This window comes from Lutjanus erythropterus, chromosome 4, assembly GCF_056507025.1.
Source record: "Lutjanus erythropterus isolate fLutEry1 chromosome 4, fLutEry1.hap2, whole genome shotgun sequence".
Taxonomy (NCBI): Eukaryota; Metazoa; Chordata; class Actinopteri; order Lutjaniformes; family Lutjanidae; genus Lutjanus; species Lutjanus erythropterus.
This window is the reverse complement of record NC_139320.1, coordinates 34477736-34500120: the sequence shown is the minus strand read 5'-3', so window position 1 is coordinate 34500120 and position 22385 is coordinate 34477736. Positions and strand designations below refer to the sequence as shown.

At 40.7% G+C, this 22385-nt stretch overlaps 1 protein-coding gene across 1 annotated transcript in view; it reads right to left on the bottom strand.

Moving 5' to 3' along the window:
• Window positions 1-5100: 5100 nt before the first annotated feature.
• Window positions 5101-22385, bottom strand: part of col26a1 (collagen, type XXVI, alpha 1) — a 33933-nt gene continuing 16648 nt past the window's right edge. The window contains exons 4-14 of the mRNA XM_084717771.1: window positions 15482-15543; window positions 15219-15345; window positions 13501-13599; window positions 13223-13351; window positions 9420-9494; window positions 8179-8231; window positions 8038-8100; window positions 7568-7603; window positions 7437-7481; window positions 7273-7357; window positions 5101-5528 (exon numbers count right to left, since the gene is read on the bottom strand). Of these exons, the coding sequence (XP_084573897.1) occupies window positions 5398-5528; window positions 7273-7357; window positions 7437-7481; window positions 7568-7603; window positions 8038-8100; window positions 8179-8231; window positions 9420-9494; window positions 13223-13351; window positions 13501-13599; window positions 15219-15345; window positions 15482-15543 (905 nt within the window). The 3' untranslated portion in view covers window positions 5101-5397. The remainder of the gene's footprint in view (window positions 5529-7272; window positions 7358-7436; window positions 7482-7567; window positions 7604-8037; window positions 8101-8178; window positions 8232-9419; window positions 9495-13222; window positions 13352-13500; window positions 13600-15218; window positions 15346-15481; window positions 15544-22385) is intronic.

Below are 22385 nucleotides of genomic sequence, written 5' to 3'. Positions count from 1 at the left end.
ATACAGATCACAGTTAATTCAAAGTCAAAGAGATGGAAACAGTAATTCTTTCCTCCTGTTCCTCTCCTGCAGGATAAAATATCACCTCATGTCACAGGCTGACAAGTTTACAGAGGATGAGGTGAGTTGTTGCCTGGCAACAAGGTGAAATATTGGATGTATCAATATGAGATATGTGATTCAAAGGTACGGGCGGTGGCGATAGCCGTGAACAAGTTGAAGGTGAGCGTTGATGAATACCCAGAATCTGAGGCAATTTAATTTGATTTAGACCCTTTAACTACCAGATACAGCTTATTACAAAGATCCTTCTCAGCCCTCTGCTGCCAGACCCCCTCCTCAGTAACAGTGCCATTCATAACCTACATGGCCCCTGGCTAGAGACACAGTAATCTCATTTGTACAGCAACAGATGTTTCTCTTAAAAACATCCGTTGACTGGGGAGTGAAAAGTCTGCCTCTCACTCTCTCAGGGGATCAAAGAGACCAGTCTAATCGCTATGAAATCTGTCACATTTGTACTGGTTTGAGGAGACAGATTGACTTACAGTAGGCTTTCTGTGTTGTGAAACGTAAACGCTCTCCTTCTCCGTCCCTCTCGCTCGGCCTACACATATTTCATGAGGAAGCTTTCATGTCGCGTACATCAAAAGGAGAGCAAAAATGCATATGAAACAACAAAACCCCCAGACAAATAAACAGCGCAGTGTTCCCATGGCAGCGCGGTGCAGTAATCTGACGGCTGGTTTCCCATGGCTGTGTCTCACTGCCCCATAGACCTCCACTCTGTCTCACTGATGGCTCCTGTGATTGCAATCATCCATCTTACTGTCAAAGGCAAAAAAAAAAAGGGCAAGAAAGGGGAAATCACACACACCATCTCTCTTTTGCTCCCTTGTGTCCAGCAAACAAGCCACCCCACTGTGAGTAGAGCCAACACATGGACCACAGGCCCTCTGCATTGGGTGTGTTTATGTGTGCGTGTGTGTGTGTGTGCCCGTGCTTATATGATCTACAGAGAGAACATGTGTGGGTGTGCATCTTTGGTTGTCTGTGCCTGCCCATTATACTGCATGATCAGTCACTGGAGTGTACACGGGGGAGCTGTGGACATGTCTGATCTTGCAGCTGATCAAAAGCACCAGAGACTTGTTCCCTTGTGGCCGTGCGAGCGGGCCTCATATCAACATGTCTCTGTTCAGTAGACAGGAAAAACAAGAGGAGAGGAACAGGCAGAGGAGGAGGAGGAGGAGAAGGAGGAGGAGGGTGGTACATCAGGAGGAAGACAGAAACAGGCAGGCAAAGCATAGATGAAAGAGTGCACAAAGAGGCCAGAGTGGAATATATGACAATGATACATAACCGCACTTATCTCTCCGTTCTGATGAGCTAATTGAATGGCAAAAGGCAGCTCTGTATTTGTGTGTAGATGTAATAGCTTGTGTGATCCCTCTGTGTGAGCCTGACAGCTCTGCTCATCACACAGCTGTGGGTTTAAAAAGAAAGAGGAAAAGTGCAATAAACCCTTACCTGTTGGCACACACTCTAAGAAATAAGGGTTCCAAAATGGTCCTTCCTGAAGGACAGACGTTCTACCCAGAACTGTTTGCTTCTTTTTTGAAGTTAGGGTTTGTTAAAGGTTCTTTGTAAGGGTTGCATTAGAAACCTTTTTCAGCCAAAGAACCCTTTTTTTTGTATGAAAGAGTTCCTCAAGCACTGTTGATGTCCTTGAAGAACTCTTTCGTTAAGGGTTCTTTGTACTATGAAAGGATTCTCGGTAGAGCCCCCTGGGTGGGTTCTGAAAAAAAACGGTGGAATATAAAAGGGTTCTAGGTAGCAGTTCCTAAGTGTGGTCTAGATAAAACCATTAGAACATAAAAGGTTCGCAGTAGAACCCCTTGGTGGGTAAAGCCTTGGAATATAGAAGGGGTCTTGGTAGAGCCCCTTGGGTGGGTTGTGAAAACCCTTGGAATATAAAAGGGCTCTGGCTAGAACCCCCTGAGTGTGTTCTAGATAAAACCATTGGAATATAAAAATGTGCTCAGTATAACTTGCTGGATGTGTTCTAGATAACGCCCTTGAAATATGAAAATGGTTCTGTGTAGAACACCCTAGGTGGGTTCCAGATAAAACTCTTGGAATATAGAAAGGTTCTCAATAGAGGCCCCTGGGTGGGTTCTAGATAAAACTTTTGGAATATAGAAAGGTTCTCAGTCGAACCAGGAACTTTGGTTGAGGTGGGTTCTAGATCACAGTAGAACAATCCTGAATATAATCCCCACAGAGGGTTCTGCGTGGAACCATTACACCATAGAAGGGTTCTCTGTAGAACCTCTCGTAAAAGGTTCTGGGTGAAACCTCTCACAGATGGTTCTAGGTATAACCCTTTGTTGGGTTCCAGATAGAGCTCTCTGAGAGAGTTCCTGGTAGAACCTTTTATAAAGCTTCTACTAGGAACCAAAAAGGGTTCTCCCATGGGACAAAGCCAAAGCTCCCTTTATGGTTCTAATTAGCACTTTTATTTCTAAGAGTTTACAGGTAAATCAAATGTTTACAAACTCCTTTGCATGTCACCGTTGGTAACCTTGACTACGGGAGTTATGTGATCACCCGTGGAGAGGACAAAGAGCAAGAGTAAACGGAGGAGAGGAAACGTGGATGAAAAGAAGGAGGCGAGGAGGAGCAGCAGCAGCCTGTAAACAGTCTCGCCTCCTCACTGTGAACTTGCGGTGTGTACAGCATGTGTAATGTAATTATGTGCAATAAAGTGGTGACTCCATGAAATGAATCCCTTTGTTGTTGTGACTTTAATCTCACTTCAATAATCAAGACATAAATATCTGCTGAGCACAGTGGCTTGCAGATTAAACAACAAAGCACACCTGAACATTGTTTAGTATTAAAGATAATAAAACATGCACATGACACAACAAAACAGCTGTAATTAAAAGATAGACCTACATCAGTAGACTAAACCCTCTGTAACATATAATAACTCATCAGAGACTGAACAACAATTACAAACAGGTTCAGTTTTTTTCTTTAACAATGGCTAAAGGTCCAGTGTGTCAGATTCACGGGGGTTGATTGGCATGATATGGCAGTAATTGAGTCTAATATTCATTAGTATGTTTTCATTAGTGTACAATTACCTGAAAATATGAATTGTTGTGTTTTGGTTGCCCTAGAATGAGGTGTTTGTATCTACAGAGGACATAGGTCTTCTTCCATGGAGGTCGCCATTTTGAACTGCCATGTCTCTAGAATAGCCAAGAACAGGAAAACGACACAAGGTTTTTCTTGCAATCTGAAAGCTCACCGCTAGCTGACATTAAATCCTACACACTGGTCCTTTAAAGGAAAAATTTGACATTTTGGGAAATTTGCTGGTTCCCTTTCTTCTTGAGAATTTGATATGAAGACTGACATCACTCTCATGTCTGCTAAGTAAATATAAAGCTACAGCCGGCAGCTGGTTAGCTTAGCTTAACACAAACACTGCTAAACATGGGGAAACAGCAAGCCTGGCTCTGTCCAAACCAAACAAAAGCTAACTACCAGCCTCTCTAAAGCTCATTAATTAACACTTGTTTAAGTATAAACATAACCCGTTGTGGTTTCACATGTTGTTATGCGCCAAACAATTTCTTGGCTAGACATGGTGACTTTGTGGAGTTGGCATTCAAGTAATGCTGGTAGATCAGAAAGTACATGAAACTCCACTGTTATTCTGACTTGAGAGACTTCACAAATTATTTCAGATGGGTTAGCACAATGGCTAACCTTGTAGTTACACCAGGGAACTACGTGTCACCTATTTGTTCATTAACAAGTGAAACCAGATAAAAACTGCTGCTGAGTAGTGCGGAGCTCCATTTAAAATAGATGAATTGGTTTTGCTGGTGTTATGTCATCACACGCAAGTCTCATTTTAATCTTCAGGTCTCAAACATAAGCAAGTCGAGTCCCTGCTACAAGTCAAGCAAGTCAAGTCATTGCTCAGGTCAAGTCAAACAAAAAATCTGATGATCAATCTGCATATTTTTTTTATCTCATTGGTGAGATTAACACTGTTTACCGCACTGCATTTTTTTCTATATCTTTTTTTTTTTGTATTGTTACGCTCTTCACTGCGTGGTTGGATGTGGTCCTACTTAAGACAGTCAAGAACTAAACTGCTTTGTGCAATGGCTGAATTTAGACGTCTATCTTAAGTCTGACTGTCTGCTTTATCTAAGTCATAGTCAAAGTCTATCTTTGTGAAACCCTCCTGTCGTGTTAATCTTGGATGTAATTTAGATGTAACTGTCAACGGTGGTGATTATTTGCTCGTGCAGCGATCTGCAGCAGTATATCTTTTTTTATCAGTGTATCTTTTCCCCCTGTCTTACAGTCTTCGTGTTAAGCTGAGCTGGTGGTTCCAGTTTCATATTTAGCAGACAGACATGAGGGTGGTATTGATCTTCTCATCTACTCTCTGAAACAGCTCATATCTCTAAATGCCAAAATATTCCCGTTACATATGAACCTTGTAATGGAGAAGACAAAGATCGTACCAAGCATGGTCAAAGCTTTATTCAGAGACCAACAGTCCTGGTCTCTCAGAGACTCATTATACAATAATTATATCAGTTTGGAAGTCGGTGTAATCCTGTCACGTTTAGGGCTCCATCAGCCAGTCGCGTGAAGGTGCACTGGAGCCGAGCAGGGTTTACAGTTTCCAGGCCAAAACTCAACTGCTTCAATATCTCTTCATTTTGCTTTCCAGATGTGCGCTCTCCAGATGCTATTCATTTCACCTAACTTTATTTTAAGCAGATATTCTTGGCAGCCTGTCGTGTCTTACCTCAGTTTTAACAAGGCAGAGCAACCACAGAGAGACACGGAGAGAACAGAGAGGAAGAAATATGTTTGACAGGCTAACACGAGATGAACCCCGAGGTCGTTCCAAAAATGTGTTTGACACTAAATGGTATATTTTGGGTCCAGCTCTGGGGAACTCACAGCGCAGCCTGAGGAGCTTTGCAACATCAGCCAAGGAGACTGATGTGTTTACTAGCCAGTCTTTTATCTGAGGAAAGAAAGATGCCAAAACCTTCATAACACTTTATGAGATTATATTTCATTGTACAACATCGTACAAGTGCTGCTGTGAGGGTTATGTAGGATCATGCAGCAACGGGGTCAAAAAGGCTCAGAAAAAGGTTGTTCATGTGGACGAAATGCTCAACATCTCACGTCTGGAAAAAGCTTAGTTTTTACAGCTGGACTCATTTGTGACAAAAAAGACAATAATAAGCAAATAAATTGTAATAATACAGGGATGTGAAACATGATATAAAAACAAACAAAAATCCATCACAATTATACACATACATACAAAATTAGGCTAAACTCTCAAAGTGGAACCCGTCTCTGTCTGTCCTTCAGCACTGGAGGGCTTTGACCTGGCTGAAGACGCTTGATCTTTATGGCAGAGAAAGACAGGGGGTCTGACACGCTGCCAAATCCAGATCCTTCAGAGTTATCTGTGTAAAGACATGAAAGATAGTAAAACAGTCATCCAAAAAATACTCCTCTTCAAATGCTATTCCAAAGGAGTAGTTTGACATTTGGGGAAATATGCTTATTCACTTTCTGGAACAGAAGATCGATATCTCTCTTATGTCTCTTCGTTAAAAATGAAGCTGCAGCCAGCAGACTGAAAACAGCTCGCCTCATTTGAAGGTAACGAAATCCTCCTACTAGCACAACCAGAGCTCAATAAGTAACACATTATATTGCCTGTGCTCAATTCGTACAAAAAAAAAGAGTAAAGAGCAAAACAAAATAATATTTATGTCCCGAAGTATTTCTTGGCAAGAAGCAGGAACCTCCTGGTTGCCTCGCAACAGCTCAAAGCTAAGACATAGTCCAGTACATAGTCCAGCTGTTTGGATGCTTTTTGTTTTTTATTTTATTTGTATAGATTAGAATTACAAATGAGATATAACATGTTGAGTGATCTTTAGAAGTGCTGGTAGGTGGAATTTGTTCAAGCCAGGATAGCTGTTTCCCTCTATTTGCAGCCTTTGTGCTAAGATAAGCTAATTGCAGCTGCTGGCTGTGGCCTTGAGGCTTGTTTGTTAGTCTGGCTCACTGGATGTACAGTGCAAGTATAAGCCTGCCATTGGACACTTGTTCTAGTTGGCATCACGGCACCCACAATCGGTATTTTCCAAGTCCCCAGGAAAAAACAACTTAAGCGTTAGCAACCCACATGATGAAAATGGCAAATTAGCACTTGATCGCTAATGACATGAACATAAACAAGCTAGTAGCTGTTACCTTTTCTTTAGTAGTGATTAGACCCCTGACGCTATTTTGCAGTGGCACTGTCACTGCTTCCTTGACCTATCACCATCCAATGGTGATTTAGAGTTACAAACAAACCAGGGTATGTTTTTCCCCATTAGCTGAATCATCACATGTGGAGCCAGACCTTCTGGCTATGCAAGACTACAGAGATGTTTAGGTTTAATGAAATGTTTGTTGCAGTATTCTCCAAAAAAGCAGGTGTGCAAACAAAACATCTGTGAATAAGTTAGAAGTTACTGGAAGAACATCATTATCCAACATGGCTACAAGGGTTGCCCTGGGAAAATGATCTACACTAGAGGGAGCGGAAGCAAAATAAAATAGGCTGCCTGGCAACAGTAGTAAACACTGACATACTGCCAAACATTGCATTTGTGCTCTCCAATCACTGTCGCTTAACCTCCAAATATAAACGACTGTTTGTCTCTTCATGTTTGATGAACTGGGAGATCCGTCACAGCTCTACCAGAATTGCTTTGACCACTCCGTCTCCACGTGGAAGGCCGTTCTTTGCGTCCTTCAGACTTGTCCACACTTTGTGACAAAATGGCTCATCTGGCTGTCCCTGTGGTCTCTCACTGAAGAGTCAAAGCCATTGGTCGGTCTGCCTTTGAAAGCGTTGAAATGAAAAGCTAGGTGCCTAAATTCAGATGTGCACGATCATGTGCTGCAACAACTTGCAGACCCTTCATGCTCAAGGATGTAATTTTTGGCACACGCGCCCTCATGTCAGGGACACTGTGTTGATCATAAAAAAAACTTTAAATTTAACAGACAAAGTTGAGAGTGTTATCAATCTTCTCATCTAACTCTCCACATGAGAGTGATTAAGCTATTTCCCCTAAAATGTTCCTTTAACGCTATCATTCTGAGGCCTGGAAAAACGTTTTCCTCCATGTCTGTTTTTCTCCTCACCATGAACACCGATCATGTGCTCTAGGATCAGGACCCTCTCGGCCAGGATCTTCAGGGCCTCCCTGAGCTGCTGCACGGCTTCGCCCTGAACGAGACAACCATGTTCATGTAGGGACAACTCACTTCAAATGAGCTCAGAAGGAAAACATACAAATAAATCTTACCTCATTCAAGCCTTCTCCTGGCTCTCCTTTTGGCCCTGGTGCTCCCTGCGAAAACATAGGAAAGTAATCTTGTCATCTCTGTGTTGTGTGTGTATGTGTGTTTTATGTGACACATTAACCTTTACACTCACAGGTAGGCCCTGCTCGCCCATCACACCTGGAGCCCCCTGCAAGAGACAGAACAGAGTAATTTAGGATTTTTTGCTGCTCACACACACATTTCACCCACTTGCATTCTTTATCCTCGGTGCTAATCTTTCTCTTCACCAGTTCTCCTATCTTAAATCATGCTGGTAGAGGAAGGGGATCAGGTTTAAAGACAGAGGCCCACTAGAGAGCCAGATAAAAGAGGGGACCCGACGTGGCCGCCCTGATTAGTGAGGCCTGGCCTTGGACGAGGCAGAGAGGAGGGGGATTAGTCACGGCTTGGAGTGTGTCTTTGAAGAAAAGCTTGTTCACCTTTAATGTGTTTAAGGTTGCATGACAGCTCGGACCATTTACAAACCGTAGAACAAAAAGCATTTTGATAGTTCATCAGACTCAAATATGTTCAGCCAGCCTGCTAATCCAATAACGAGGACGATTTCTAAAGCAGCCTCACCCTTTCCCCTGGATCTCCTTTAAGGCCATGATCCCCTGGCTTGCCTTGGATGCCTTCCACGCCCTTATGTCATGAAAACAGAAGATATTAATAATAGTCATTTATTGATATTTTTATTGATCAGCAGATAAAGGCACTCACATCTCGCCCCGGCAGGCCTGGTATCCCTTCAGGTCCTCTCTGTCCTGGAGGGCCTGTAAGTGTCGTTCATTTACACATGAGTGGGATCAATGTCAAAATGTTTAAGTTTGGCTCTGACTATTGAGCAATGTCAAAATTCAATCAGTCAATTTAACACAGTTTAATTTAATTCAGGAATTATTAGGTCCTATGAGAGAGATTTGTCAGGGTTTATAAAATAAACATGATTAACCACTTGAACCTCCATGTGCTCAGTGTTTTGCATAAAATTTCACTTAAATTAAGTGACTTTAACAATGTTTTCACATAACAAAGTCACATACATATTTTGTATCTGCTTGCAGCAGTGTTTTATTGAGTAATGATCATATAATAAAATGTTCAAACTCAAAAGATCACTTCTTTGTAGCTACATAATTACATCAAATAGAAATTTCATGTTATTATATTAAATTGTTTTTCTCTTCTGACATATTCACTTGTAAATCAGCATGACATGTTTCCAGTACTTGGAAATTTTGGGATCTTAACCAGGATTTAAGATTAAGTTTTTTAGTTTGAGCAATGCTAATGATGGATTTGTCCAAGAACTAGACTCAGTCACAAATTCGATAACTTTAGACTCGACTTGACAAAATCAACAAAGACTTTCAGCTCGACTCGGACATTAACACCTGTGACTTGTGGCTTCACTTGGACTTGAGCCATTTGACTTTAAATACTCGTCACCTTCTCCCAAGCTAAAAGCTTAAAAAGCATGTTTTTTAAAAGTGTTATTCATCCCCAGCAAGTCATTTAATTCCCCAGACTTTGTTTGAACAAATCCAACAGCATCTGATTAACAAACATTATTTAACTGAACACCAGTTGGGAAAAAATGATGATACCAAAGATAATTTCATTCATGTACAAAACCAATGTGGTGGTCCACAAAATCAAATTGCAGTAAGCAAAACATGCAGACAGAGATGCCACAACCTCAAACTTTGTTCAACATTTAAAGTTGCACAAAGAAGATTAAGTTGAGGCTCTGCTGTTAAAGTGGAATTACATTTAAAGAGCACATTATGACTTGTTCAGGACTATAAACTTGACTTGGGACTTAAGTGCAAAGAAACTTACTTATGACTTGCAATACAATGTTCCTCCTTTGATACATACATAATACATATGTATATTTCATGAACTGTGTTGGACTGAGGACGTGCTGTGGTTCTCTAAGAAGCAGCTTATATTCATACCTGAGGGCCCCATGGGACCAGTTGGACCAGGAGGTCCAGCGACAATCCGAGGAGCTAGGAGACCTTCACGCACCTCTGGGAAAAACAAAAACAGAACTTTAAATGAAAAGTTCAGCTTCAACTTTGCACAAAAGACGATGGAGAAAACAGCAGGTACAGCGAGAGGTGGATTTACAGTGTATAATGTTTTAATGTAATAAATAGTCTCATTAAATAGTTAATGTGCAGTTACCCAAAGTACTTTCACTAATGTCATTTAAAGTGGAAACAGACAGCTTTTCAATTCTCATGCTAGCATTTCCAAGTTTTATAAATGTCTGTGCCACTGTTGCAAAGACAAAACCAGATTGCTTTCTGTTTCCTCAGAGCCTCACTCTGTGCCGAAATAATCAACACCACTTTGGAAAAAAGAGAGAAGCATCTTCACGGAAGAGGTAAAGCTGTTGTAACGATGTGCATTGCATAGTAAAGACATTGTTTGTGTAGCATTATTGCCTATTGCTTTGCAGAAACAAGCAACTACAGCAGGGGTTAACCCCCCCCTTGAGGGAGGAGCAATAAACATTAGAAAACATTAGGAGAAAAAGAAGGAATTTGTTCATTAGTTCAGTCTATGTCTATGTTAGTCTCTAGGTGTCATTATACTATAGACATTAAACTGAGAAATCAGCACTTCATAATTATAATTTCAAGCAACTAAAAATTGTGTATTTCCACTTTTTTAGCTAGAATTGCATTAGAACAACTTATCACTTTAAAAACATTAACTTTTCTTGTTATAATATACTATTCATTACATTATTACTTGACATTGTAAAAATATAAGTTAGCACGTTATAACATTAAATGTTTCATGTTATAACAAGATAAATTGTATGCTGTTAAAACAATAAAAGTTTCTTGTTTTAACATGAAAATATCTTGTTATATTGTGAAAAAAACTTTTCACATTACAATGTGACATTAATATGGCTGATGTGGAACAAGTGGATCTGACAATACTAAATCAGCCTCTGCTGCTGTTAATCTGCAGTTATAGAGTTTGATTGCTGTGTTTTATACGTTAGGGGATTAGGGATGAAATTTTGTTTATTTGAATTTCTAATATAGTATGTCACAAAAGTGAGTACACCCCTCACATTTCTGCAAATATTTAATTAGATCTTTTCATGGGACAACACTGAAGAAACGACACTTTGATACAATGTAAAGTAGTCAGTGTACAGCTTGTATGACAGTGTAAATTTACTGTCCCCTCAAAATAACTCAACACACAGCCATTAATGTCTAAACCGCTGGCAACAAAAGTGAGTACACCCCTAGGTGAAAATGTCCAAATTGGGCCCAATTAGCCATTTTCCCTCCCTGGTGTCATGTGACTCGTTAGTATTACAAGGTCTCAGGTGTGAATGGGGAGCAGGTGTGTTAAATTTTGGTGTTATCGCTCTCACATCTCTCATTTCTTCAGTGTTGTCCCATGAAAAGATATAATTAAATATTTGCAGAAATGTGAGGGGTGTACTCACTTTTGTGAGATACTGTATGCCTTTCAGATAGTTGTTGGCTGTATCCACACACTGAGACTACTGGGGTCTCAAACAGCCTAAACCCCAGGGGGTGGGGTCCTTTTTCCAACCTAACAGAAGAGTTAAGACATCAAGGGTCACCAGCCCAGCTCCAGAGTTTCAACAGTAGGATTAAATCCAGAGTGATCTACGAGAACAGCTGGCCGATCTGAGAGAGGTCCCATTAATGGAGCAGTAACTGCCTGCACGTGATCTGTCTTCATAGAAAACATTCAGGAGGTGGAAGTCGTGCCTTGTTCTCAGCATGTAGGTTATTTCAAAGCATGCTTGTAGAGTAAATTCTGTTTGCAACCACACTTCCACTTCCTCTCCACTTCAACATATGCTCAGAATCAGTCTTCCCCCGTGTTGAGACAAGCGCTGTTACATTATGGCTACAGTCCACAGAAAGGGTCTAGAAGGAGCAGATTTCCCTCTGGAACTAATTTTCTAATGTTACAGTCTCCTCGAGCCTGGCTGCCTCCCCGAGAAACTCCACATGAGTGGCAGACTATCTCCCTCCCTTCGTTCAGAGCGAGCCCAGATTTTGGCTCTGGGCCGTGGCCTGTTCTCCCAAACGCAGACTGTTGTGCTGACAGCTAACAAATTAGGCCTGATTTACAGCCAGTTGGCCCCCCTCAGCTTACATGGTCCCACAGACCCAAATCTACATAGTTCCAGACCCGCAGACACAGTCCCGGGCTCAGAAAGGCAGACGCAGCCAAAAGCCTAATCGGAGCCAGCAGTCCTCATGAGGTAATGATTAAAGCATGGACTAATACTGCCTCCCTGTGGTGGAACATGGGCTTTAAACGCAAGAGATACAACTGCAGCACAGGGGCCTTTTTCCCCTGTCTTTTAAACGTGGAAATAATTTATTTTTTGTTGTTTGAAACTTTTAAGGGATAGTTTGAAGTGAGGTTTTATGAGGTACTTATCTACGGTCAGTGTATACACCCCCAATTTGGAAAAGCAGAGAGGAGTACCAGCATGGAAGGCAATGTACTGCTGAGGACAGGGTCAGCAAAAAAGGGTCCACCCGAAAATATCAACATCAGTTCAAGTGTTTGTTATATTTAGAATGTTTTCATTGCTTTACTTCACCGTTAGGCAGCTGTTTCTGACAGGAAAATGGCGTTAAACAAGCCAAAGTGGCAGAACGCAGAAGTTGCTGATGTATCGGTGCCTCAAGCAGTTAGTTTGATGGGTTATTGTGTGACTTTGGTGTTTTAAAAAGTTACTTGAGATCAGTGATTAGATGGGTTGGGGATTCCTCCAGGTGATGGTATTCCTCTTGAAACTGGGGGCATGCATCTACTGTAGGTAATACACTTACTGTCAATAGGTACATCATACAACCTCACATCAAATAATTCAAATTACCCCTTTAAAGTCTCAAACAAACATATATATATATATATATATATATATATATATATATATATATATACTTCTATGATTAATAACACTCATACTCAACACATATACATGTCGGATTCTACAGATGTTTGTAGCTAGTAAACAGAGACGTTGAGCTGCATTAAAGTGGATAAGATGAATGGCAAATGTCTCAGTATATTTTTATTTTTTTTGATCCAGTCTTTTAAAAACCACCTGAGCTAATCTTGTAATTTATATGTGGGTATTTGGCTCCGTTGTTGGTGGTGGTGCTAAAAGAGGTTGCAGTAAACAGTGGCTCAGCGGCAGCAAAACACACGGAAACAATTAAACTAAATCTAAGCCAGCCTTTCGCTCCAAAGAAGCAATTCTCTCTCCATTACAAATGCACTGCTAAAGCTAAAGACACATATTGCTCACTTAAACACTTGGTAACAGCTGCAGTTTGCTTTAGTTTCTCTACTTCCACCTGTGCCCATTCTAAGCCATTTCACATACATAGAAATCCGCCTGGCCTGGTTTCAAATACTGCCCGACAGAATGACTGCAAAGAGAACGACAGGATGAACATAATAGATGAGATATGAGAGTGTGTGAAAGTGGTGAAACACATGACTCATTGTATAGGATGAACTGTGAAAACGGACCTGTGGGTTTGGCATCAGTTCAGCCCATCCAAAAACTGAATGCTCCACTGGTTTTACAATTGTTCTTTGAGTCAGAATTCAAACATGTGTGTGAGATCTACCTCTATTATGTTCTCATTTGAGGCCATCTGGCACAATTTAGCCCTACTTTATTATAAAAGAGGGAATTTGGAGGGTGGAATCGTCTGCTTACCTTGATTGTCCACGTGAAAGACGTCACCACGCTCTCGGACACGAGAGGAGCTCAGCCCTGGAGGACCCGGTGGACCAGGAGGGCCAGGGAGACCGATTTCTCCTGGCAGACCTCTGTCCCCCTTGGGTCCTGAGCACCAAGGTACAAAATATAACTAATCAATCAGTTAGTCATGTTAAATCAGCATTTTGTGAGAGCTTTTTCCACCAAAAATCACAATTGTCTTTAAACTATCATCAAATGTGCAGATGAGAGTGGAAGGTCTTATAATATTTTACCGATGGGTCCAGACAGGCCTGGTCTTCCAGCCGGCCCTGGAGGCCCATCAGAACCTGGAAGTCCTGGTGGTCCAATGGGCCCTGGAGGCCCTCTGCCTCCTGGTACTCCAGAAAAAAAAACAGTCAAATGTAGAGTTCAGGCAGCAGTTCACTCCAAAATAATATAAAGGGGCACGTTAAGTTCAGCTTCCTCACGCTGGGTTTGAAGGAACTGGGCTTTCAGGACTGATTTGCATTATGGAAAACATAGAATCCAGCATTTTTGTAGTGTGACTTGTATCAGGATTAAATATGAATATATATCAGCCTCTGCACCTTCAAATGTCACATTTTTTTGTGCTTGTTTTTACTAAATTTTGGGAGTAGCCTTTTAACCGACTTCCAATGTAGAAGGAGATGTTCTAAAGACCTTGAATAACATTCATTAGAAGTTCTCGAAAAGGTGACGATTGTCCTGAATCTTCCCAGAACATTGGAGACGTTCCTAAAACCTCCTCTTTGGGTTATAAAAATGCTGCAGTTCAAAGTTCTCTATATGACTAGAAGGGCATCCCATTTTGATTATTTTATGATCACACTGGAGTGTCACACATTTGGGATGTAAAGAAAGCAAAACATGTTTACAACTTAGCTTAACTTGTAAACATGTTTTGATGGTGCTTTAAGATACCAAATTTTACAACCCCTAAAACCTCTGTAAAAGTTCCTGTAATATCACTCAAGGTTTTGAAAATGTTCTGCAAACATGGTGGAAGGACGCCATATAGCACCAAAAAATTACACTGTTTAGTTTCATAAAGGTTCCTGTAATGGCACTAAGGGTTCTGCAAATGTTATGTGAACGCAGTGTAGCAAACCTAGAAGAAACGTCCTACAAAGGTCTCTTCAATTCTCCCTGAACGTCCTGAATGTTCCCCGAAAGTCTGCTGAATAACACCCCCCCTTTAAATAATGCCACATTAAGACTGGGAACCTTTCAAGAACACGTCCTTCATACCAGTGAGGACGTTCTCAGAAAGTTCAATGTACAATTTCTAGTTTGGTTGCTGCAACTCAGTGTTTCATCAGAGTAATTAAGATGGTAAAATAATGAAGTGAAAAATGAATAAAACGTCTGTCGTATTTCCAAACAATCTATCATCCATCTAATCTGTGTTCTATTTGAAGCCAAATAGATGCACTGTAGGCTGAAAAGTACATTTGTCTCATAATGTTGTGTTAAGCCCCATTATAACAAGCACAACCAGCCAAAAAACTTAAGCAAAGATGTAAAAGCTGGATTTTTGCTATGTTATTCCAAAAGACTTAATTGGAGTTTTGACTTAAATAACAGCAATCTGTTCGTTTAATCATCTCTGAATATTGGAACTCAAACTGAAAGCTACTGTATTGTATAGAAATAACATAGTTTGAGTAACGTTAGCTTATTCTTTTGCACAAACAAGTAAAGTTACAGCAGGGCCTGGCGTTGTGGTGGAGGGAGAAGTAAAGTTAGAAGAAAACTTTAGGAGAAAAAGTGTAGATTTCTTCATGAAGTTAGTTTATAATTCCCAAGAAAAATCATGCCTGACAGCAGACACATGAAAGTGAGGCTTATAGTGAAATAAATCTAATCTAATCTCAATGTGGATTACTCTCTTGCCATTGCACTGTGTAATCTACAATCAACATTCGAATCAATCCACATTTCAGAAAACATGTCTATCATGTGTTCACACCTGGTGGCAGGTATGATGGCGGTCCAATAGGAGTGGGTTGGGGTGTGTCCACCTCATTGCCTGATGAGCCCTCTGGTAAACTGCTGAGTGTCGGCAGGGATGAACGTCCCTCTTCTAACAACTTGATCTGGATCAAGAACAGCAGATGTCAGACACATCTGCACTCTGGTACTGTAAAGTTATCTGTGTGCAAATACTTAAAATCAAATTACTCATGCGATAAACACAGATTTGTTAGGACAGATCAGAGGGATTCTCTTTACCTTTGATTCAATGGCGTTTATTCTGCTGTTCATGTCAGTGAAACTGGTGCAGTTAAGACACTCTGGAAGAAAGAAGACAGATCAGGATGAGTTTAGTTTCCACATTACAGCAGGCATACATGCTGCTTCTTCTCCATCTGTCTTTTCCTTTTTGTCTCTGCCTTGTCTCTTTCATCCCTGTTTCTTTTTTCATCCTGGCACCATCAGCAGTATCTCTCTATCTCACACTGAGAGGGCTGAGCCAACATACACAAGAACAATGTCCATCAAACCAGATCCAAGAATTTATTAGGAATTCCTCCTTAAATCATGTCACTCACTCACAGAATAAATATTATTAGACCTCTCATGAAATTCTCTCTCTTGCTGACACACACACACACACACACACACACACACACACACACACACACACACACACACACACACACACACACACACACACACACAGGCCTGGCACACACCTGCTTGTCTCCTGACTCCGCATGTTTTCTGTCTGTCTGCTCACTCGCAGCAATGGCCTGTATGCCCACACTTACATCCTCCTCCAGATACCAAAACCAAAACCATTAACTGTGTGGAGCACATGGAAACACAAACAAACACACATTTAGACACACGTAGGCTCACACACACACACACACACACACACACACACACACACACACACACACACACACACACACACACACACACAGACCTCTATCCACATACTTTCACTGCCATTTACATATATCTACCAGAAAAAAACACATATATTTGTAGTCATTTTTAAGGCACAATATACAGTAATGTAAAGTTACTGCAAGGAACTTTCATATTTTGTTGATTTTGGAAGTCCCTGTGGACACGGACAAGCAGTAGTGTTACTACTGTCGTAACCACAAAAAATTACAAATGATTAATCTAAAAATGTCCAGCTTCTTTTTAACTGGCTAATGTAACTTTGCCTGGAAAAATGTCCACATGTGCACTTCTAGTCTGCATGCTGTAAATCATTTCATCTGATTTCAATGGACAAGCTAACCCAGTGGAAGACAACTACATGGAAGCCAGTCTTCTTACAGATGGCCTTGTTTGTGTATCCAGCTAATATGGAGGCATCAGTATTAAATTGAGACTGTTACATGTTTCAACAGTTAAAACTCCTTGTTGTAACTTTAAACTAACAAAGAATACATCTGACTGTCGTCACATCTTTAAAGTAAGCTTCATGATATCCTGCGTATATTTTCTTACTGTCAACCAATCCGAGCAAAAGAACAAAGGCCAAATATATTGAATCAACAAAATAGTTAGTGCAGCCAAAGCCTGATAGATCTAATTCGTCTGTGTCGCTCCATTGTTGTTCTAAAACTGTTGTATTAAAAACACATCAGACAGCCGCGCTCCTGTACTGGGTGAGATATTCCTTCATTATGATGAACATGGACACCACTGGGTATGATGAGTCAACCCAGCATATACTGTCCTTATCCTGCAAATACTCACAAGCCAAGCATAAAAATCATGCAGCTGAAAATAGTGCCTAATAGTTACATTATTCACTCATGTAATGACCAACTTAGGCAATGAAAACAAGCCGCAGCACAACACTCACATACTGTCCGTTTTTTTTATGCTTATATGGTGAACTTGCTGGCTGACAGTTTCTTTGTTTAGACATCCAGCAGACAATGAAAAACATTATTGTGTTTATCCTGTTAGTTGTGATTTTGGACACCTGATGACTAATATTCTGACAATATTCACCCTCTTTATCTCTGTTTTGGTCTCCATTGACTCCTGGGGAAATTATCTGGCTTCTTAGCTGCTGAATGCTCGAGTATGTTCACAAGTTATTTACATAATTGTGGCTATAAAACCAAAACAATGAGCTAAAAGATGCTGAATTCAGAGGTGGGACCTAGTAATTGTTTTGCAAGTCACAAGTAAGTCTCAAGTCTTTGCACTCAAGTTCCAAGTCCCAATTCCTAAACTTTGAGTTTACGGTCCTAAACAAGTCATAATGTAACAGTGAATTTCTAGCCTCATTGATTTATAAAATTACTTAGCTGCTAAGCTAACATTAGCTAAGCATTAGCCCACTAATTCTGTTAATATTAGCCTCAAATTGCCGTTTTTTAATTTGTTTTGTCTCTGTCTGTAATTTTTAACCCACATGTTTTGCATACTGCAATTCAATTTTTTGACCACCTCATAGTTTTGATTTGCAAACAAAACTATCATTCGTATCATTTTGTCCAACTGGAGCAAAGCAGCATAACATTAGCTCTTCATAGTTTTCCCCTGCAACTTGATTGGATGCTGTTGGACTGGATCAAAGTGGATCAGGGGAATTAAGTGTTGACTTGCTGAGAATGAATAGGTTTAATGTTATTCAGGAAAATTCTGAGAAATTAAGTGATTCATGGCACACCTTTTAAATCATTAGGCTAGGTGGAGCGTACTGAATATTTATATAATAATAATTTGTATCCAAGCAGAGTTGAAAGTCTGTCTTGGGTCCACACCTCTGGCTGAAATGCTCTGTAGAACTGAGAGGAAATGTATAATCAGGTGATAATTCTCTGTCCCTGTGAGCAACCTATTTTACATTACATGTAGTAATTTATTGTCATTGAATATAACAAATTTAATCCCAAGTGGGAACCAAAGGGTATGATAGGAGAGTCTGTAAGTATTCAGACCAACTAAGGTCTTGTTAGGTTTTTTATAGCATTTGCTGATAACAACCAATAAATATATTGAATCATGCCAGACTTATTCTTGCAGAAACAGTGTCAATACTTGGGTGAAAAGCATTTTTTGTTTATTTAGTTTGATGTTGCATTCATTTTTGCTGTCAGCACCAACAAAATGCAGTATTTATGTGCATGTACCTCATTGAAATTCTTGTTTGACTTTCTATGTTATCGCCAGTCTGTTTTAAACAGTTTGGTCACAAATTATACCATTGTAGCCACCACTAAACCACACATACCTATACATTCCTCACTGTGCTGCAATTTGGGATGCTTTACATGAGCTGCAGCCCAACATCCAGAACACGGCATACCACAGTTTCATAGAAAAACTCTGTATTTGTTCTAAATCTGAGCCGTCTTCTGGTCTATGGCTCATAAGAAGTCTGGAATGTCAGCTGTCAGTCCCACAGACGGGACCCACCCACATTGTGGTCATAGCAGGGATACCTAGAACGAGGAACAACTGGTGCTCATAAATAACCCAACAACAAAAATGACCCAAACAGCTCGGGTTTGCAGAAATCATCGTCTCTGACCGCAGCACACAGGGCACTAATGGAAGCCGCTGAGGTTTCTGCTCCACTGAAATAGGACAGGGTGAATGTCTGTACCATGTCTGTGTGTCTACACTCGAGTACATCCACTCCAGTGGTGTATAGGCCCGCGTGGGTGGGTGTGGTTTCTCAATGCCTCATTTCAACATCTTGGATCTCGCCCTGGAGCGCAGCCATAGACGGAAACAACAATCAACAGCTCAACCCAAAACACATTCCTCAGGATTCATCAGCCGAAATACTGAGCGAGAGCTGTTCAACCGACAAGGCCAAAATGACCCCACATGAGAGGTTTGTTGTGACTGACTGCACTGAGGTTTCTGCAGTGACTGCACCAAGGACATCAAAGCTACACACAGCACAAGAAGAAGACTGTGGGCAATCACAGACTCCACAAAGTGAGAGGGCTGATGAGTTGATGTGCCTTCATCTTGTCCACAGTTATTCATCATCAGCCCAGAGGAAGTCTCCACCCTCTGACACTCTGTCTATCTTATATACAGTGCATCAATCTGTGATGCATTCCAAGAGTTATTTTATGATGATGTGGTGACAGTTTTTAGACATGATAGCGGTATGGCTCTGGGAATGGCAATGTCAGTCTGTCAGTTGGTTTGATGGTCCAGCTATTCAGTCCTCGGTTTTTCCCTTGGTGCCATGATGAGGCTGACTTTTTTTTTTTTTGTTTGTTTGTAAAATGTCTTGACAACTATTGGATGGATTGTCATGAAAGTTGGAGCAGACATTGATCATTTCTAGAGGATAAATCCTGATGATCCCCTTATTCTCGTCTAGCGCAACAAGCAGCTGAAAGTTTTCACTTATCTAGTAAAATACTTTAACATCTACTGAATGGACTAGCACAAAATTACAGACACGTACAGACATCAAGGTCCCCAGCAGATGAATGGTAATGCCTTTGGTGATCCTCTGACTCTTCCTCTATCGCAACCATGAGACTTATGTTTATTGTTTTGAGTGACACAACTCTTAGATGCATTGCTATGAGCTTTGGTACACATATTATCACCAACCTCAGGATGAATTACAATAACTTTGATGATTCCTTCGCTTTTCATCCAGTGCCTAACCTGAAGTGCCAGATACTTTATTACACAGAACCGTCTGGGAAGTTGTCTTTGGAAACTGGAAAAGGGCAGGCATTTTTCAAACTCTTGGGTATTGCATGAACTATCATGGTCTATCATCATCTTTTAAGGGCTGAATTAAACCAATCAGGGTCTGTGTCTACATAGCTTTTTCAGGCAGGAAGGCACTGGCAGGATTGGCAGTGCTGGGATGAAGCGTCTATGCCGTATCCGTACACAGATTGAAAGTTCCAATGACCACCAGTTTTTATTTTATTTTCTATTCATATCTATTTGTTTGACATGTTTTCACTGTAAGCACTAACTGGAAGATGTGCTGCCTCAGTTTGACTCAGCTTGTCAGCACAGCACCGCGAGTGTTTGCATCTGAGTAGTGGTTGACAAAGTACTCAACCCCAGTACTTGAGTCAAAGTACAGATACTCCGCGTCAGATATTACTGAACTACAAGTGAAAGTTACTTAGTCAAAATTTTACTTGAGTTAAAGCACTAGAGTATTTGCTTCTAAAAATGCTTAAGTATACAAAAGTGTGAATTACAAAGTACATTTTCTATTATCAATACACTGCCAACATTAAAAGCCTACCTGGAATTATTTCTCTTTTTCTACTTATAATAACATCTTGAGATTTAATTTAGTCTTTCTCCTACCGTCAACATTACATTTTTGTTTGAATGAAAGAAGGGAAAGCTTGCTTGCTCTTGTTACAGAGCGTGCCTATGACGCATTTCTGCTTTTACATCAGTCCCACAGCATGTGGCCAATTGCATTTTAGCAAAGAAAAAACAGCAACAGCTGACTTCAAAGTTATGCTTAGCCTAAAAGTAATGAGTGACAACAACCTTCCTAGAAATGTAGTGGAGTCAAAAGTACATTTGGCTTTGAAATGTAGTGGAGTGACAGTTATAAATTCCCAAAAAACAAATACTCAAGTAAAGTACAGATACTCAAAAAATGTACTTAAGTACAGTACTCAAGTAAATGTACTGTGTTACTGTCCACCACTGCATCTGTGCTACCCGCTTGAAGGTCTGTCTTGATACAGGCTCATCTTGAGTCAAGTGGCTCTGCTGCTTAAGGTCCTACAATAATTTGTTATTTCAAAGTTTTAATTATGAAGCAGCAAAATCAGGAAATATTTCACTAACCGTAATTTGACATGACTCTTTTCAACTGAAAGGGAACATGAAAGAAAACTTACGCAGATGCCTCAGAGTGCAAACAGCAACACAGAAACGGAGAAACTAAACTTCAAACTACAGAGATTCACACACCGGCCTCTGTAAGCTGCAAAAGTACTGGGAGATGAACACACAACAACTTTTAAAAACACTGTGGGCTCCTGCACAGACATGAGTTGAGTCTCGACTCTGTGGTGCACACATTTTCCTCCATTTTCTTTGTTACCTATGTGATGAGTACCCAAGCTGCCAAGGAAAAAAAGCTCCCGCGACGACACCAGTGCCCCCCTGAAAAGTGTGGAGAGCACCTGCTTGGAAAAAACACACCAGGCACAGCTTCTTTTCTCCAGGCGGCCACATGATGGCTGCAGACATTCTGTCCTTGTAGGGAACAATTGTAAAAAGATGTTGCTGCTCAGAAAAAAAGGTGTGTGGCCCTCAGGTCAACAATCCAAATGACAAAGCCAGTTTGTGAAACAAACTCTTGCCACATCCAGTCAGCAGAAGATCAAAAACATATTCACCATCAAGAACAGACTATAGTGCTTTTCTGTCCATGAAGAAATATTCTCCACTTCTGATTTAACTGATGCTACAGCAGCATCTACGTAACCTCCTTAAGAGCCTCCATGGTTGTTTTTGATTCATAGCTGCCAGTGGGTCTTAACAGGACGCTGACTGGTCACAACCACTGTTGTTTGGACACAAGTGCTCAGTTTAGCAGATGTAGGCATGCCGACATGCTATGCTGAGATGGTGAACATGGTAAATATTATAGAGAGCTTAAGTGAAACTGGAACTTCCAGAAAACCTCATTAAATATTCCATTTATGCTACACTAAAAAGGCGTTCTCCTTCTATGTTTATTCACGCCACACCATTCGCTATAATTATGAATGTTCACACATGTGCCATGAATTTAGTTTATTTTGTCGTAGACATCAATGTTACAACTGACCTGTCTAGCCATGTTAATGACAGGGAAAAATGATTTGTTTATCAGCCCAATGAATTGAATCTGCTCTAAAAAGAAATAACGTGTTCTTCCCTGACCCACGCCCTTCCACCAACTTTCATGAAAATCAGGCCAGTAGTTTTCCGTAATCCTGCTGACAGACAAACCAACGAACTGAAAACATAACCTCCTTGGTGAAGGTACTGCAATTATGCAAAAAAAAAAACCTTGGAACACAACCTTACTCAACAGTACACCATCTGGTTCACACCATATGAATAGATAAGGAAGCTTGACAAAACAGTCCATGGACAAGTCAGGAGGCTGCAACAAATTCAGACATGTCTGTAATAACAA